The sequence below is a fragment of the Cyanistes caeruleus genome, chromosome 4 (genome assembly GCF_971803275.1).
Source record: "Cyanistes caeruleus chromosome 4, bCyaCae1.hap1.1, whole genome shotgun sequence".
NCBI classification, from domain to species: Eukaryota; Metazoa; Chordata; class Aves; order Passeriformes; family Paridae; genus Cyanistes; species Cyanistes caeruleus.
This window is the reverse complement of record NC_141704.1, coordinates 74,998,801-75,018,027: the sequence shown is the minus strand read 5'-3', so window position 1 is coordinate 75,018,027 and position 19,227 is coordinate 74,998,801. Positions and strand designations below refer to the sequence as shown.

The window sequence follows — 19,227 nt, the reverse complement described above, 5'->3', positions numbered from 1 at the left end:
TGAATTTCTTCTATTTCCAGAAATATTTATTAGGTATCATATTAGAGAATGCAGAAAAGTGCAATTTCTCTATCAGTTCCACAAAAAAAAAACCCCTCAAAACCCAAGGGATTGAAAGACAGGCTGTTCTTGCACAGTCTTTGCCCCATGGCAAATGAGTTAGCATCTCTGTTAAAGCAATTAACATCTCAGTACATTTGGAAAACAAACAAGAGAATATCTTTGCTTTATCTTTGCCTTCACATCCATAAATGAACTTATCTCAAAGTCTGAATCTCTGAAGACTCCGCAAATGTACAGTAGAGCAATTTCAGCAAAATGCTTGATACCAAAAGGTTGGAAAATTTATTCTTATTTCAGGCAGGATTTCAGAGGAACAGATTTTGAATTGCCTGAATTAACACATTTACAGATCTAGGAAGAATAAACACCCTGTTGGGATGTGTTGAAATGCAAGCACATGGTGCAAAATCACCCTGTGAGTTATATCTCTTTTTAGTCACACTGACATAAGCAATGTCTTTTAAGCTATTGCCTGATTGCCGAACTCACTTTTATTATCTCCGCCAAAGTCCCTCTGGATCTCAGAAGCACAACCTTTCTTTTAACAAATATTACTAATTTCATCAGGGACCTGCCAATAGTTATTGCACAAAACAATCAGTGACACTGAATGTAACACAATGTAGGATTTCCTTGGTGTACATCACTATGGTTTAAATGTTTAAACTATTAAAATAAGTTTAAAATGTCATCATCTTATGCTTTCTCTGTATGTACATATATATACATATATTAAAATAATACCGAGTTCCAGTCACAATTGCTCTTTCTGACAGACTCCCACTCAACCTGCATGTCCGAATTCATCCAGGAGGACAGCAGAGCTAGAGCGGAAAAGCAGACTGAAATGACTGAAATGCATAGTTTGAGTTGTTCCCTGCTAACAGATAGAATCTCTTAAATGCTGGGGCAGGGAATTTGTGCTTTGTTCTGGTCAGAAGCTGTGAGTTCTACTTCTTATGTGATATAAAGCAGGATGACTAGTGTGGGGCAATCTAGTGGGGAAAAAAAAGATGCAGCTATAACTTTAATTTGCTGGTTAAAAGGATTCCGGTCTTTCTGGATCAGCACCAGGGCTCTGTCTAATCTCCCCCCTCCACTCGTGTTGCAACAGAGAGTTGCCTAAGTGAGCTATGTTGGCTCTTTGCCACTCAATATTTCCCTTCACCGGGGAAACCCCCATCTGGCTTTTAAAGCCAGCTTTATGGCCCTAGGACAGTGCCAAAGGCAGTATGAGATGCCCCACCACCTTCTGGAAGAATTTGAAGGCAAGGATGAGGGTGGAATCACGGGAGGCAAGCTCATAACAAGCTATTATTTCCACTTTATTAGCTGATGCCTCTTGTTTAACACACCAATCATCCCTGATTTTTTATTACTATTATTTCAAGGGGGAGTTACCAGAACTGATTCATTGTTTTTGAACAAACAAATAGGAAGCAGTGCAAACTGCCTTGTCTTTGACAACTGAGTATAAGTTTATAAAGGGAAAAAAAGCTGCAGAAAGTGCTTTGTCTCTGCCATCTAGCAAGCATATCCCTCCAAGAGGAAGAAGGTCTGTGATTCAGGGGGAAAATCCCATGACAAAGCCTTCAGCCCTAACAATTGCATGTAAAAGAGATTAAGTCATGGGAAACTCCTGCGAACAGAGTTGCATGAATGAAAAGAAACATGCAGCAACATGAAACACGCCAAGCTTCAGATTTCACCGCCAGCTTGAAACGTGGGCAATGCTTAACAGAATGGTGTTCAGGGTACCTGTATCTTTTAAGGCACAGACACAGGACGACGGCCTGGCTTTGCAGCAAGCACTGAACATTAGATCTCTGCCATGTGTCCACATGGAAGAGGGAGAAAACAGGGTATTCTCTAAGGATTATAGGGACTGCTTCTCCAGACTTGGGGGAGCTCAGTATTGCCCAGGTGACCTGGAAAACTCGGCTCTGTCTTGAGGAACACTTAGGGAAAAGCAGGGCAAAAAACAGCGGAAGACTTAAATTTGTTGTTTTATTGGTTTGGGTTTTTTGGTCATCTAGCTCGAGACAGCCCGTACAAAGGGTCGGAGCCGGCAGCCCTGGCCCCACCAGCCCCTGACCATCTTTCCGGAGCCATTGGGGTTGCAGCAGAGCAGCCGTGGAATGGCGCAAGCGATAGAGAAAACACAAACACACACCAACAAAACAACAAATTCAGTTGTTGCGGCGAGGCGGGGAAACTCTCGCAGCCTCCTGGGAAATGTAGTTCGCCAGGCCGGGGAGGCAAGGACCAATCGCCGCGTCGCTCCTCGGATGCGCCTGCTGGGAGTTGTAGTTTTTCTCGTCCCCATCGGGATGATTGCCAATGGCGACGGGGCCGAACAAGACTATACTTCCCAGCGAGCACCGCTCTGCCAGCGCTACGGCGTCCCTCAGTGTAAACAAATATGGCGGCGGGTGATGGCGGCGGCCCCCGGCGGCCGTGAGGCTCTGTAAACGCCAGTAAACGCCGGTGTCCGCCGGGGCGGCTCCGCCTACTCCTCGTGCAGGGGCTGCGGCGAGGCGGATCGGGGCTGGTGGTACTCATGGATGACAGCAAGGTAAGGGGCTACGGGGCCCACCCGGGAGCTGGAGCCCAAGGCAGCTGGTGGGGCTCTTGGTGAAGGGAGCCTTCTGAAATCTGCTCTTGAAGGGCTCTGCTTGCTGCAGCCACCAGGAAGAAAGGGTTGCCCCCTTAGTTCTTGCTTGCAGCGCTTCGGTGCTGCTTCTAGCGTTTCCTTAAAGCTCCAGGCATGGGCCAAAGGCTGGATACCACCAGTGGTGTGGTACAGTGGCTCATGCTCCCAATAGCACCCTGAATTTGTTAGATAATAGCAACTGTGCACAAATGACAAGGTATGAGGGCAGCAGCGTAGGTTGCAGCCTTGTACTGTGTGCTGAAGCTTGGATCTTTCCAGCATTGGAAGAATCTCATGAAAGCAGCACAGTGGCATCCCTGAAGGTGCAGAGCTGCCACCCGAGCAGAGCTGAACATGAGAAGACGTACAAGGAACGTGTCTTTCTCCTGCTTCTACCGGGGTGCCCCTGAAGCAGGGCCTGCAGGGACAGCTGCTGTGTCCGCTCAGTGCAGCATTTTGCAGCTCAGACTTCTCAGCTGAGTTTGGTTGGAGTGAGCTCCCTGTAGTGCTGGTTATGTGTTAGCCTGGGGGTCGTGCTGGAGACACTACCGGAATTTTATTAGAACAGAATTACACAGCCTGTGATGATCTGACTTAATTCAAAGTGGAAGAAAAATACTTGACACAATTTCTTATGGAATAAAAAAAATTTAGAACCAATCAGAAATTATTTTGCAGTCCACAGAATGTATTGTGAGACTATGAAAGGTTTATGGTGATTCGCTATTTTAACAGGTATACTGTTTTATTTTATTAAGGCCTTTTCTGAAAGCTGTGGAGGAGTTTGGGGGAAATCTACACCACTGATATTTCACAACTTGGAACTGCATGAAATTTTGTGTAATTGGGGCAATAGTTTACAACATCTAGAGGATTTAATTCTGGAGGCATATACAGTTCATGTGCATAATCTGATTTTTATTTCCTTTTGTGTTCTTCTCTGTCAGACTTAAGCTATTTGTACTAACCAACTTTCAGATTTTAATTTAAAAATAATTTTTGGTTTACCATTGTGTCATGTGGAGAGTCCTGTTAGTCTGATTTTTTTTTCTTTTTTACCTGAAACATTTTTGACACATTGAATTGGTTTGAAAAGACAGGTGTCTGCTAAGGAAGGCAAAAACCTCCCTTGAAATGGAAAAATGTAGCACCCACCCCTCCCCCATATTATTATAATCTTGAAATCAAGGAGGTCTCAGGCAAAGATATGGGAATGGGTATAACACTTCTTTACTAGGAAAATTAAAATAAAAATGCAGTAGCACAAGAGAAAAAAAAACAAATACAAAACCAAAAACCACCGATAGTCCAAATATAACCTGACACTCTGTTGGTCAGGGTGTTGGCAGCAGTCTCATTAAATGGTGGCTGCAGTCATCCTGGAGTGACAGATGTGGTTCTGTTAAGGCAATGATCCTGTAGAAGGGTGTTGGTTTCCTCTGAAAGTCCAGTGATGTAGATGAGTCTGATCTTTCCTCTGGGAATCCAATGAAGAAAGGCTGCTGTGGTATTCCGTCTCCAATTATACCCAGGTAGGAATTCTTGGCTCCTTCCCCTGGGTGGAGCATCTCCCAATGGGATGATTTAATTTTATCAGTCATGCAGTGAGACTCAGTGGCCCATTAACAGAAGATATTTCCCTGCAGGGAGGATGGGTCAAGGAAGACATAAAGAAAACTGCCCCACCTGGTTTTAACAGATGGTAATAGAATACATACTTTTGGTTACATCTTGCATTGCAACCCAAGACACACATTGACTAAATAAATCTTTTTACCTAGTCAGTAAGGCAAATCTTTGGTATTTTTTTTCAATTTATGTTGAGTTGAATAGGAAAAGACAACAGAGTGGAATATTCACTCTTCTTGCTATCTTCACTCCCAAGTACAGTTTTTATAGTTCATGAGGCCACAGGTTTGTGGCCTCATGAACTCACAGAGCCTGTTTGGTGACTCTGTTCAAGAGATGCGATTTCCCTTGGGAGGGCTCTTCCCATTGCATGTTGCTGTGTCAGGATGAGGCAAGCACTATTTCTACCTATATTATACATATATTTATGGCCATTGTGGTTAAAACTGGAGCCATCATGTCCTTGATATCTCCTAAAAATTCCACCAAGTCATGCTTTCCACCTTGCTGAGGGGGTTGGCCTGTGAAAGGACTTTCCCTGCAAAAAATCAATCAACTAAATTGTTTTTGCAGTGTAGTGACCGTTCTGTAACTGCCTGCAACCAAGTTTAGTGTTTACCTTCATCTATGTGACACAAAGAATTTAGAATTTTGCTTGCAGGCTGCAGTTTTCCCTAATTCATAGTGCACTTTAATTTAGCCTTATCTGGTTAATAGAGCATTAGAAGAATGGTTCTTGTTAACACATTCCTCAAAATTGGAAGGAAATAACAAGAAATAAAGGGAGAGGCAGAATATCTTAACATCAGATACAGAAAAAATTCACATTTCATTTCAGAAGGGTGTTCTTAAATTCACACACAGACACTGTTGCCTCAGAATGAGGCGTAGCGACCCGGTTCGTGGGCGACATGACGGCTAAACTTACAGGCCTGTTGGGCTAATCACACGCGAACACCAATGTGGTGGACGGTGAAGAGCGTTTATTTCCGGTGTGCAGGGATTTATATGACCGAGATATGATGACGTAATCACTGTGACATGATGGGCTATGGAACTTTGGAGAAAGAGGGGCCCTATCTTCCCGTACAACGCGAGATCTTCCGATCAGCATTCCCTGTCTGACCGCATCAAGACACACAAAAATAAACCAAAACAAAAACCCACAAAAAACCCAAACAAACAAACAAAAACACCAAAAAACAAACAAAAAACCCCCCAAACCAAAACATGACCTTTTCTTTTATAGAACTGCCTTTAATCTAGGGGTTGTTCAAGTACTGGACTCACTTCTTGCTGTGGTTTGAGCTATTGGGTGTGGCAGGGAAAGAGTTCAGTGATTTAGCTGTTCATTTGCAATTAATTCCTATTAAAACAACACTTGTGCATCTCTGAAGTATCTGGAGAGAGGAAAAAGGAGAAGGTCTGTTACAGCGGTTTCAGCCTTTATAGGTGAAATTTCTTGGTTAGTTTACAAGACTACATATTATATATTTGTTATATGCATTGGGAAGCAGAGAATAGGGGCTAGGGTAAGAAGCTGATAACTCTCGTTAGTAAACATCAAAATACAGTTTTATACAGCTAACTGCAATCTTTTGTATTAATTACAGAGGTTTTTATAGGGGACACCACAACTGTTGATGTCTTGCTCTAGTGTTCACACAGCTTTCCTTTTCAAGGCAACTACTTAGAGTAGGGCTGAGCAAAGGGTTCTCAGCAGAGGGCTACACTCAAGGAGCTGGGCTACTTTCCACACACCTTGTCTGTAAGACATCAAATATTTAGTCTTGTATGGTCCTGAGTCATAATTGTGGGGATGCAGGTGTCCCTTGGAGGGAGTGTGGGAGCAAGCCAGGTGTGAACACTTGTGTTTCAAATATAGAGCTTGAGGGGTCTTTGGCCATGAGCTGTCTTGTAGCCTGTGACCCTCGCTGGTGGGGCTGACTGGGGTCAGGGAGAGAGAGATCTCCCAGGCAGTCTTGGAGTCAGCTCTGGGTAATGCCCAGAATGCTACAGCAGGGACAGAGCTACTGTGGAGATTACCTCAGTTATTAAGGAGATGGGCTGCTATGTTGTCATGGTTTTAAAGCATTTACTAAAAAATCACTAGAAAAACTTACTAATTTCTTCCTGTGAGATATGGATTAGAAGAAGAACAAGACAGAATAAAACTTAAAAGTAATAAAGAAAATTTATTAACAAAACTACAATAGTAAGAAACCAGAATAAAACTTCCAGAAACTCTTTTCTCCACTACCCAGCCATTCTCCTTGTTCACATGACAACACAGAGACAAAAAAAAATGGTTGTTAATACTGAGAGACCGCCAGCTATTTACGACCCTTCACAGAAGTAAAAGTGAACGCCGTTTATTTCTATCTTTAGCACACCTTTTATAGAGTTCTACAGGGTCCATGGGCTAAGCAAGTTACTATTGGCTAATACACACAGGTTTACATTTTTTCTCCTGTACAGAAGGATATTGTTTTGCTTTACTCTCTCTTCTGCAAGAAAGTTTCAAGGACTTTAGCCTTTAATATTACAACTTATTCCAAAGGCTGGTTTGTGCAGACAGGCCTTTACTAATATATAAAATATTCCCTACAGGTTAAAACAGTCTCAACTTTGCTATAGTCTTTTCATCAGTCTTTGTAGAGAAAAAGAAGTCTTCTTTTGTCAATTTATGGAGTTTTTCACAACAAAACCATTTTCTCGTGGTTTTCTATTTTTCTGATGCCAGCTGCCTGGAAAACTCTGTCATCAGTCCTTTCTTCCCATTTCACATCACTCTGAGCTGTGTTCCTGGGTCATGAGTCAAGATGGGGTGTCATTTTAAGGATGAGTTATTCCAAGGCAAAAGCTCTCTTCATCTATGAGCCTCTCTGGAAACAGAAGTTTTCTTTTTGCTTCTTAAGGGCCACAAATTTTCAACAACTATCACTTCTCTTTTTTCTGTTCCAGCATCTCATAAGATCACAACTACTTCACCATTTGCTTAAATCCACACTTTGAAATACTCCATTCCTCCAAAAATACTCTATCATGAATTAAAGGAGTTTTTTCAGAACATTATTGTCCATCTCCATAGCTTTAACAAAAGAATATTTCAGCTTGTTAAAGCATTTCCTTATTTCTCTCCCTGTCTTAAGCTTAATTCCATTCTGCATTGTCTTTGATAGTTTATGTTGTCTCTTTACCTGTGGATCACTCTTGCCTTCTTCCTGGAAAAAAGATTAAATCTGCAAGTCTCATTTGGGTAGTAAAAGGGTTAAAATCTTGCTCAAGCCGCAGGTGTTCACAGTGCCAGGTTTCAGCTCAGCTGTGCTCAGAGCCGGGGACCCCCCTGCGAAGAACTTCAGCCACTCCGGAAGCTTCCAGGGAAGCTGTAGCAGAGCCCAGCCCTGGCCTGGGCCCGGGAGAAATCCCGCAGGCTCCATCTCCTGCCCGGGAGCCAGGGCAGGCCCAGCCTAGCCCCCGCCTAGCCCCCGCCCAGGCCGCATGGCCCGGGGAGGGGATGGGAGCCAGCTAGAACTCTGTTATCTTTCACTGCCAGCAAACAAAGAGACAGAAATTCCCGGGCTTAGGTCTTAAGGTGGTGTTCACAGGTTGATCTCACTTTTCAATGGTCAAAACTACTGTCAGTTCTCAGAAATGGCCAATTATTGGCCAGAAGAAAAACTCCCATCAGCCTCCAGCAGCCTGAACTTCCTTAGGTGTTTCTCATTGTTTCTTAAATGTCAATCTATCACTTATGTTTTCATCCTTCAGGGCTTTTTCAGAGTATGAAGATTTTCAATGTGCTGAAAAAGTCTTCCACCCAGGATCATGTCCAAACATAAAGCATTTTCATTACTGCTTGCTTGGAAATATAAAACCTTAATAGGTTTGGTTCTAATTTGATATGAGCAATTTAAAATCATTAAATGTTTTAAGAAGCTCCTGCTCAGCATTGCTCAGATGGTGCATCTGCTCATATTTGCAAGGAGAGAGTGAAGAGGAGATTAAAGCCTCTAAACCAGCTAGAAAAGTTTTATTTCATTGTTACAGTGGGCTGGGAGAATAACCATCCCTAAGCCCAAGTTCTAACAGAGACAGGTTTAGAAAAGCGTTAGTGTGAACTGAGAGAATGTGTAGGGCACAGTGGTGGGCATAATTCTTGTGTGAGGCTGCAAGTCCTTCCTTGGGGAAGAGCAGGGTTGTCACCTGCGGAGTGGCAAGGTGGTATGTGCATGACTGATGCTCTGAACTTTAGCACTTACCCATCTGGGTGCCTGCATAACACTTTATGAAAACTTGATATTTAGTCCTAGCTCATGCTTTTTTAAAACAGATGTTGCAGCAAAGACAGTATTCTTTTTGCATCTGTACTGAATATGACATTCTTAGGACATGAAGCACTTTGTACGGTAAGAGTTTTAGGATTAATTTCTGTTGATACATCTGCTTAAGACTTAGATCATGTTTGCTCACTAAATGGTATCTTACATTTTTGGATCATTATCGGATGCATTTTGTCTGCCAGTGAAAGTAAAATAATTGTGTTTGGCATATATATGTCATGAAATGGAGGAATAACAAGCATGCTCTCTAGCTGGGTTTTGTACTGCTACTGTGAGTAGTATGCTTTGAATTAAAAGATCAGAAAACTTCATCTTTATTAGGAGACTTGTGACTGGCTTCATTTGCTTTTTGATTTTGTAAAAATATTTGCAAGTGGGAATTGATTATTCCCCTTTCTACTGTAACACAGCACTTAGGTTTTATTTCTTACTAATCATTTTTATAGTTCTGTATAAATTCTGTAGGTGATCACTAGTTCCATGTTCCATTAAGTTCTTCATGCCTATACATTCAGCTGCCAGTGGAATGAAGAGTCAGCTTAAAATGGATTTCAAGTACTGGTTGATGGAGCTGCTTGTTTATTGGTAAATGAACTCGGAGCTTTTGGGAGATGCTGACTTGGTCCATGTGATCAGCATTGCTGGTCAGTGGTGCTGACCAGTGTCTGAGATAGTGTTGCTTTAATCTGCTAAATTGATTCAAACTTGCAGATGTCATGAGGCCAACTTTATACAAGTCTTCTATCTGAGGGGCTCAGCTCCTCAGGGCTGTGAGGTCTAGTAGCTATATGTGTGCATCTCCTTCCTGAGGAGGGCCTCTCTGCTGTGCATTCTGGCAAGGATTTTGGAGAGAGCTGCTGCATGCTTCTATTAAAAAAATCCAGAAGTCTGAGGAATTTTCTACATCAGGTCAAGTAATTGCAGCTATTTCCAATTTCAGGTCAAATAACTTTGTGGCTGAACACTGATGGGAAGCAAGAATGAGGTTATGATCTAAGTAGAGTATTAAAAGGAAATTGTGGAATCACAGAATAGGCTGAGTTGGAAGGGAGCCATCGGGATCATTGAGTCCAATTCTGGCCCTGTGTAGGACAGCTCAAGAGTCACACCATGTGCTTGAGAAAAGAGTTCTTTTATTTTCTGAAGTCTGAGAGAACTGAAATGGAAACTTGGTCACATCTCAAACTAATACATGCCTTTATTAATGTTTCTGTGAAAAGATATATGACTCATGTTGTTCTGAGTCTTGACTGCGTATGACTCCCTGAAAAAAGCCCAAATCTCCACTGCTGAATGCAAATAGATCACATCCCTTTATAAACTCCAGAGGAATACAAAGCGACAAAACATGTTGGCTTGGTCTGTTGCCATGTTCAACATCAGCTATCATTTCTGCTTTGTCTTCTTTCTGTCACATCAGCATGGCAACTGAGCAGGCAAACAGGACTGCAAACCAGGGAGATACTGAAATGCTGGATTGGGGCAAAGGATTTCTCTGGTCTTCTTTTCCCCAGCTGGGTTGCTTAAGGTTACAGCAGGTACTTCTAAATTTTGGTGAGGAAAAAACTGATGAGGATGCAGGATTTGATTAAATTGTTTACTGTTGCTGCCTTTGCAGGGTGATGTGTAATTGTGTGGTGAACTCCAGGAGCCATGAAAACAGTATGAGTCTTTGGGGGCGGTGTGAAGGCATATTATTAGGGTGTTAGTGCTTAGAGTCAAAAGGGAAGGAAGCTTTTCATTCTATGTGTAGTCTTGGTGGTTAGAGCATTGGCAAGTAACCATGCTTGAATGGTTGAAAAGGTACAAGCCTTTTTCCTGCCCTAAGGGAGCTTGTCTGCAGGGCTGCTGCAGTGGTAAAAGATCTTGGAGGGAGAGCAGTTGGCACACCTGTCTGTAGAAAGTTCTCTGGAGTGAACAAAGAGAAAGCAATAATGGTGGATCCAGGATGCATTTGCCATGTGCTAAGCAGTCTTTAACTTGCTGATTGTGAGAAATGGTGTGGTGGGAACCATTCACCCACCTGAGGCTTTGGGGAGAGGACATGGCTGTCAATGCTCCTGTTCAGGATTAGGACTTAAGGGTACCTTTTTGCTCACAGAAAAGAGAACGAGTGTAGCAAGTTCACACTGCAGGTGTGCTGGGGCCCCAGCCTTGAGTGCAAGCTCACTCTAGTTCTAGACGGTCAGAACCCAGCGTGGCCAAGGTTTTTTAAGAGAGCTGCAGTGTATGTCTCTACAAGACCTTATCTGGCTCTTGAATTCAAACATTTGCTTTGAACTACCTTGCATTAGCACAGAAAAGCTTTAGGTGCTAAATGTCTTTGAGAACTGAAGTACTTTGGCTGTAGTGTGTATAATGTAATATTCATCAATCTTTCAAGTGCAAGTAATAATAGATAGCAAATTGTGAGTACCTACAGCTCCACCTGGGAAGATTCTGCGTAGTTTTACCTTCTGCTGAGCTGGGAATATGGATCACACCGTCCATAGCCAGGAATGTGTTTCCATGAGAGGACAGACCTCATCATGCCTGCAAGAGAACGGTCACTTTCCCTTCTTTTGAGCTCCTGCCCCATCTGGCCACATCTGGTTAGTTTTATCTTTGAACTCCATTAGATTCTGAACTAGAAAATCTTAAAGGGAGCACCTTGGTGAAATTAAGAATTATTTAAACTGTATTCAGCAATTCAAGTGGGAAAGAGCTTAATTTGTTTTCCTTTGCTCTTCTGAATGTATTGTGTTTCTTTCATTATCATAGATGTCCATTAAGTACTTTCTGTTCTTTCATTTGCTTATGGTAGGCAGCTACTTCTGAGTAAATCAGGAGGGACAAATACAGAGAGGGTAGGATTATGTAGGCATGTGATTCTTGACTCACTTTCCAAAGAAAGAATAGGCTCAATTGTATAATCCTTTTTTTTCCCCCCTCTTCATTCTGGCACATCAATTCACTATGTTATTGTTTTTATTGCAGCTTGTTAAGTTTGCAGAACAAGTGACTTCTCTGAATGTTAAAAATTACTAATTTTGTAGCTTTTCACAGTAAAAGTGCCTTTTTTTAAATGATGAACTATGATATTTTGAACACTGCCTATTAGAAAAAGTCTGTCTGTATCCGGGATGGTGAAATGCTAAGGCAGCAGTGAAATTATTGTATGCAGGTGTGTGTGTTAGGTGTATTGCTCCACACTCCCTCCAGTCAAATAGTGTGGTCAGAATGCAAATAAAGAGAAATCCTCACTTCAGAGGGGAGCTGGGATGTGTGGCTGATGTAATGCTTACCAGATGATACTGCTCAATGACCAGTTAACTGAGCTTCAGACCATATTTAAGACTTTCTTGTGCCATGCCTCCATGTTTAGAGTAAAATATTTGACTAATATTTGACTGGGGAAACACAGAGGAAGCAGGTTTGAGGGTATTTTTTTTCTGTTTTTTTATTTTTTTTTTTATATTTTTATTTTTATTTGTAGCAGGAGAAGCTCTCAGACCTGTAAAAAAGGAGCCACAAAGAAGAGGGGAAAGTGACCGCAAAACCTGCATTCCACAGGGCAAGAAACTAGGTAGTTACATTTCTGCAAGGGGATCTGCATTAGGAACAGGGATAGTTTGGCACTGACAGGTTGTGTGAGGTGACTCATCAGGCTGTGGAGTAATGTTTTGAAGGTGAACATGGCCAGAGTGGTGATGTACTACTGGACCAGAAGCAACAGCGATAGGACTCAGTGTGACTGAGTTCCCTGTTTAGTAAAACTCTTCAAGGTTACTGTGAAAGAAATCTAGCCCAAGGAGGCTCAGGTGTGTAGTGAATAATTCTGAATTTAGAGTAGGCTGAAACTGTTGGCTGCAGCAAAACTAAGTTTCGCATTATATTGAGAGAAACAAATATATTTTTTTCTAAACTGAAGTATTAATCTCTATAATATAATATTTCCAGACCTGCTATAGCAGGGGCTGTTGGTGATATGAAAGCAATTTCACTAAAAGCTGATTATGCTTCCTCAATACCCAAATACCCTTGTAGATACCTGAAGTAGTGTGTTCAGTTCTGGGCTCCCCAGTAGGAGAGAAAAATAGAGCTGCTGGAGAAAGTCCTGAAAACTTCACAGCTCAGTGTTCTTATTTCCTCTGTTGCTTCAGAATGTATATGCAAGATTTTATACTTGAGACTCCTAGTAGTTACAGTCACATGGTTCCTTTGCAGAGCAGGATCTTTTTTGTGCCCTTCCTTTCCAGGTGGTTGGAGGCAAGGTAAAGAAACCAGGCAAACGAGGTCGTAAACCAGCCAAGATAGACTTGAAGGCAAAACTTGAAAGAAGTCGTCAGAGTGCAAGAGAGTGCAGAGCCAGGAAGAAGCTGAGGTACCAGTACTTGGAAGAACTGGTTTCAAGCAGAGAGCGAGCCATCTGTGCTCTCAGAGAAGAGCTTGAAATGGTAAGGAACTATCATTTAACCTAACCCTCAGTATTATCTGGGCCCTGTCCTCATGAACACTTGTTCTCAGGACCACAGTGACTGACAGTGGCATTTGGCTAGCCAGGAGGTATCAAAACATCAGATGCATCCAGCTGTTTGCTTGCTTTGTTGTATAGAATACGAATTCATGTCACAAGTTATCTGCTGGTTCTGGACTGGAAGCAAGTGAAGAAAGTGACACTACATTTGAGTCTGTTGTCTTTGAAATATTTGGTTTTGAAAAACCTTTGGCTGAGGTAGATTGTGGGAGGAGGTATTGAAGTACCAAAGGGCAAACATATATCCACAGGGTGTCATTGCTTCCCTGTTGGGGAGGTGGTTTCTTGCAGCATGCTCTCTGTGTAGGTGGTTTTAGGATGTGTAAGATGGGGGTCTTGGCCAAATAAACAACATTAACCAAAGAGAATTTTTCATCAGGAAACACAGACATGGCGGTGTCATTGAAATGTCACCAGTGCTGAGGACACTGCCTTGACCTGGCTTTAGGTTTGTTTGAATGGGCAGGGCTAATCACTACAAGTCAGCAGGTTTAGGATCAGGTGAAAAGCCAGCCAACTATCCACAAGTTTTTGATGTGCTTCAGGATTTGGCAATGAAGGATTTAAGATGAGGGAAGTAGGAATAAGGCACATGTGCTTCCATGGTGCCTTGCGCAATGGGAAAGGACCTCTTAATAGTCTATCAGTCCCAGAGTCATGTGAAATATTTGTTTTTAATAGGCCATGAACTGGAACGGTATTCTCTCATGCCAGCAGTGAGAAATTGCACAGAGTGTTCCATGTTGTTTAATAATTACAGTATTCTGTCTAGTGCTGCCTCTGAGTAGCAGTTTATTGACTGAAAGAGGCTCTGCTGAGGCCAGGTATGTGGCCATGGCCACGTGCTCAGCTCATTAGGGCTCTGCAGTTTTGTAAGAGGCTTCAGCTCAGTACATTCAGACCTTAAATGAATATACCGGAAGGTAAAGATTACAGCCCCGTTTTGTCTGCTAATGTGATCCTGGCAGTTTGCTAAGGCCTAATGTGTTTGCATATTTCAGTACAAGCAGTGGTGCATGGCCATGGACCAAGGGAAAATCCCCTCGGAAATAAAAGCCCTGCTAACTGGAGAGGAGCAAGGCAAAGCGCAGCAGAACTCAACCAAACTTGCCAAGGCTGTGAAGACAGAAGCAAACAGCAGCAATCCCTGTACGTATCCAGCCTGTGATTAACTCCTGTTTTGTTACATCTTTTGTGGTGTAGGAAGAAACATAGGATGTGCTTTTGGGCACAAATAGTTGATTGAAGCAAAGAACTTAGTGGGTGGTACAAAGACTCTGTGTAATGTTTACATGGACAACACAGAACTTCCACTATAGAGGAAGCTGGACAGTTATTTTTAAAGAAGACTCTGTGTTTCACCAAAGCCTGTGGAGACCTGTGAATTTCTTAATTTCTTACAGCATTTTCTGTTTTTTAATGCAAGCTAAATGTAGCATATAAAACATAATTGAACTTTAAAATCTTTACCAGAAAAAACATTATTCTAGCTGCAAGCACTCCGAGAAAGAAATGCTGGACATGGGATTTCCTATGTAGTCTTTGTTCTGACTCCTTTGTGCCTGTGCAGGGAAATAGGTTTCTTCTGGGAATTGGAAATTGAAAAGACCATATGATATAAAGTCATATTCCTGATATGTATATGCAAAGGGAGAGAGTTAAGGTGTACCATGGGCAATTCTATATCTTACTTCTAATTTTGTAATACTTTGTGCAGTATTACATACTTACACTTCACTGAAAAAATTTTAAAAATAGGAGTTTCTAGCTTTATGTTTTTAAGAATCAACATGAAAACCACTTTTTCAACCATAACTATCTTCCCCACTTGGTGCATCATTCTCAGGAGGCCGATGCAGAACCTTCCACGCTGCAGCAGAGGTGGCTTGAGAGGTGGCAGGAGGAAGAATGCTGTTCTGAAGAGTGGATGCATCCTCAGGTGCAGGGCAAAGGATCCCAGTCTGTTCTCTTCCCTTTGCTCCTCCCCACATGAAATTCTTTCATTATGGTGTTCCTAAGTCTTCATGGGGTGGGGCTTTTGGGGCAGCAGTGTTGGTGTATGTGGAGTATATGTATATATCTTCCTTTTGCTACACTGCCCTCCCCAAATACAGCTGTGGCAGGACTGGGGTGTTCCCAGCACAAAAGTGGAGCTGCTTTTATATCAGCCCAGAATTAAGCTGGCTTTGTGTTTGGTGGATATGCGTTTGTTAACTGTTGTGGAAGTCTGTGAGATTCTGTAAAAGAAAAGCTAGAGAAGGATCTTGTAACAGCTTTGCTAAAGCCAAACCTAGTACTGTAGGTTGAGGAGAGGGAGCTGGATCAAAAGCTTTCAGTAGGAAGATTTATAGCAGTGTCATTTGTAACCTAAATGTAGATGTTGCTCTCAGCATCCATCTGTAATACAGCATGTCTTTTGTGTGACTGGGATTCTTAAAGAGGTACTAGATACATCTCCCTCTTCTGCCCATACTTCTTCCACTGGGTGCATTTTCTACCCACTGTGCTCCTGGGAAGACAGTCAAGACATGTCCCTGTAGCCTGCTTTCTTTCAGAAGGGGAACAGTAGCCATTCCCTCTCACCCACTGGATCCTGATACCTTTCCATAGCTACCTATGTTTTGGGTCCTGGTACCTCTCTGGACAGCAACTAAATGTGAATTCTGCCGTGCTATCCTGGTTTCCTAGCCAGAGACAATGCCAAGAACTGATAGCAAGGAAAGCAAGTTGCATCAGTTTGGTTTTGTAGTAAGAAAGGTGATGGCAAAACTCGTCGGAGAATGTACTCATCCCAGTTATTGACAGATAACCTGCCACTTTCTGCAGACTGCTCTTTTTCCTGGATATGCTTTTTATATTCGTATGATGCAATGTGGAGAGTGGAGCTCTCAGGATTTTCAGATGAGGTTTGGCTTGCTTATTCTGCTTTGATTATGACAATGCCTTTCTCTGTATTTTATGAAATGCATGGAACATTTTTTAATCTTATATTTTCAACATTGTTTCATAGAATAAATATTATAATTAACTACTTTGCTAAATGGAGTGTTGCCTTTTTATATTGAACTAATTGAGTCTGTTTAGCACTGTCTCGATTCAGGATGGGGTGAAAGCACTGAAAATAATCAAGTACCATATTTCAGTGTACAGCACAATTGTTTTCAGAATTTCATTCTAAGCACCTGTGTATTGAGCCTTAACACATAGTTTTAGGTTGATTCTTTAGACCCTGCAACCAGGTTCTTAGTTAGCAATTGCTAAAAACGTTCCATAGACACAGAAGACTGTTAAGAGTGGTTAAGTCATGGGGAGGATACGAGAGTTCATGTTGTGTTGTCTGTGTCCTATCCTGCCCGCCCCCATCCCCATCATGCACCCTCTGTATCTGAAGGTCAGCACTATGGTTTGTCCTGAGAGATAGCAATAAAGCCAACCCATAAGTTTGGGGATTTTTGTTGCTGTTGAATCCTTACCTGTTCCTTTTCCTGGATTTTCTGGAGGAAGAAAAACTGTAGGCCAAACGTTCAGAACTATACTCAGCCAACCTTGTAGTTGGACTTGTTAACATGACCGTACCAGAAAGTGTAATGGATTATTTTGGGTTATAGTTAGTTTTACACAGTCCACTTTCAGATGTAAACAATGTATTGTGATTAGACACATATATCAAATGTTATGCAGATGCTTAAGTGGCTTTCAGAATCAGGGATGTAGAAAACATGCAGAGGAGTTATGGTGTGTGACCATAACAGCTCTGCCCAGCACTCAGTAACATGACAAATGCAGCTCTGATCTCGCCAGAAATACCCTGCTTGTTTTCTTCGCTCTTTCTCTGTTTCATATGCTGTGATACCGAACAAGAAGCCTCTCAGCAGAAAGGTTTCTTTCCTGGAGGAAATGGAGAGTTGGAATTTCTCATTGTGGTGAGCTGCAGTTTCTTCTGTTCCTTGTCATGGTGGCTCCTGTTTCTTGGCTTAGTCAGCACTTGACTTTACAAGGCTGTGTTTGGCAAGCCTGTGCCCAGCTCTGTGGCACAAATTGTGGTATCTATGTTCTGACAGGTTTCTTGTGCTTTGTGCAGATGGACAGGAGGCCTGTTACTGCCTCCATCAACCTGGGTTGTCCTGCAAGCAAAAATCTATGACACACAGTTACAGCTCTAACAGCAACTTTTCCATCTGCTCTAGATGCTGTAGTCCATTACGAAATGTAGGTTTCCTAGCATCACTCATTCATTAAAGTTCCACGGCGTACATCACATAGCAGGTTGTGCTGTGTTATACATTTTTTGGCCATAGCTGGATTTCTGAGAGTCCTTTATTTTGAAACTTGAAATTTAACAGTTCCCCTTGAAAACAAGCGTTTGTGGTTCGTGCTGGTTTGCTGCTCTAATGTTATACTCTTCATCCTTGTTGGGATGGTTCCTAGGAGTGATACGGCCAAGTCCTCTGATCAGGAGTCTCGTCTAGTTCCCTAAATAATGTAGGGTGGTGTAATCTTACCCTCTCTTTGTATAGGCTGGGTACAGCCTTGCACATGTTTCTCCTCCAGTGAGTGAGCACAGATGGTTCTCTCTCACAAGTACAGAAAAAAGGAAATGAGCCTGGAAATGCCTCCTTTTCTCACTTGCCATGGAAGTCTAATTTTCAGCCAGACCCATTTGCTGAGGTAAAGGTGGGTATCTCTTGGAAACTGTCCACAGTCATAAAAAAATGCTGTATGTACTACTTGGTGTTTACACCAACACCAGAACTCCTGTTAGGGTTAAGTGTAGTAAGACTGAACTCAGTGGATGATGATGGACTAAGCACTGTACAGTTGGACCAATCCTTTTGGGGAGTGTAACACAAGGATGGGCCAGATAGTGGCAGCTTCATAAGAAAAACATGTGTTAGGTCTTGTATTTTTGTATGCTGTATATGTGCTGCATGCACAGAATCCTGCAGTGGAGGGGATACCTTTAATTAACTCATCATTTAACTGAGAACATTTTGTAATTATGTGTAAAAAAAAAAGAAAAAATAATCACAGTCTGCTTTCATATCATAAATAATAAGTGTTTGTCAAAGAATTAGTATCCTGTTAAGTGCTTTTCAAATACTATCTTAACTTATATCAGGGGTTTATTTTAATGCATTAGACAAATTTCAAAAAGATTTTCTCTTTCTTGACAGCTGAAATCTGGCCAACTTTGAGAGTGCCTGTGACAGGTTGTTTTTCCTTTTCTTTCCCTTTTACATTTTAGGGTGAAGATTAACCTACATTAATAATGAATCTGTCTTTTTCTTGAGGAGCTGGAGGTTTGGGATCATAGCTCCATTTGCTACTTTCCCAGAAATTGTACTCTCTATAGGTACCTATAAAATTACTGTTAATATAAGAAGTAAATGTTTGAGCTGAAACAAGAACCATAGCCCTCCTCATTGTGCTCAAGAGTTACAGCATGGGTGACAGAGGATGTGCTGATGTAGAAATCCCTGTTGGAGGTAAACAGGGAAAAATACCAGTTTGTGAGTTCCTACTCTGTGTCACTGAGTATTAATTTCTCCAAAAGTTATATCAATAAATTAATTTCTTACATTACTCCATTGTGAATTTGTGTAAGAAAACGTAAGCTTTTAATCCACAGTAAAACCTGAGGTGTCCCACACTGAATAGCACATCAGTGGACTAAAATTCAACTGATGCTGTATTTATGGAATGTAGAGGTTGTTGCATGTAGAGCTATCATGGCCTTCCAGTGCCTGAGGGGAACCTGCAAGAAGGATGGGGAGGGACTATTGACAAGGACCTGTGGCAGGTCAAGGGAGAATGGTTTCAAACTGACAGAGAAGGTTTAGATTAGATATTAAGAAGAAATTCTTTACTGTGATGCCTATAACAGATTTCCCAGAGAAGCTGTGGATACCCCTGAAGGTATTCAAGATCAGATTGACCTCTGAACAAGCTTTAAATTGCAACAGAAAATGCTGTCATTGGTCAGCTAATGATTTTCAGCAGCACTTCATGAAAAAAATAATAAA

The 19,227-nt window shown here is 41.9% G+C and overlaps 1 protein-coding gene and 2 long non-coding RNA genes across 4 annotated transcripts in view; all 3 read left to right on the top strand.

Moving 5' to 3' along the window:
* CREBL2 (cAMP responsive element binding protein like 2) overlaps window positions 1-16,245 on the top strand; it is a 35,827-nt gene extending 19,582 nt beyond the window's left edge. The window contains exons 2-5 of one of the 2 annotated variants that reach the window (XR_015285900.1): window positions 12,164-12,253; window positions 12,927-13,124; window positions 14,206-14,353; window positions 15,051-16,245. Coding sequence is in view for 1 of the 2 variants with exons in the window: in XM_023927968.2 (XP_023783736.1) it covers window positions 2,624-2,638; window positions 12,927-13,124; window positions 14,206-14,353; window positions 15,051-15,052 (363 nt within the window). In the remaining variant the exon portion in view is untranslated. Of the gene's footprint in view, window positions 1-2,302; window positions 2,639-12,163; window positions 12,254-12,926; window positions 13,125-14,205; window positions 14,354-15,050 lie in introns of those variants that run through there. The other variant, XM_023927968.2, reaches the window with a different exon arrangement.
* LOC147653779 (uncharacterized) lies at window positions 8,050-11,279 on the top strand. Its single transcript, XR_015285904.1, has 3 exons — window positions 8,050-8,569; window positions 8,679-8,754; window positions 11,111-11,279. It is a non-coding gene; the product is annotated as an uncharacterized LOC147653779 (long non-coding RNA).
* Window positions 16,246-17,068: 823 nt separating the features above from the next.
* LOC147653778 (uncharacterized) lies at window positions 17,069-17,466 on the top strand. The gene is made up of 2 exons (XR_015285906.1): window positions 17,069-17,127; window positions 17,286-17,466. It is a non-coding gene; the product is annotated as an uncharacterized LOC147653778 (long non-coding RNA).
* Window positions 17,467-19,227: the final 1,761 nt, after the last annotated feature.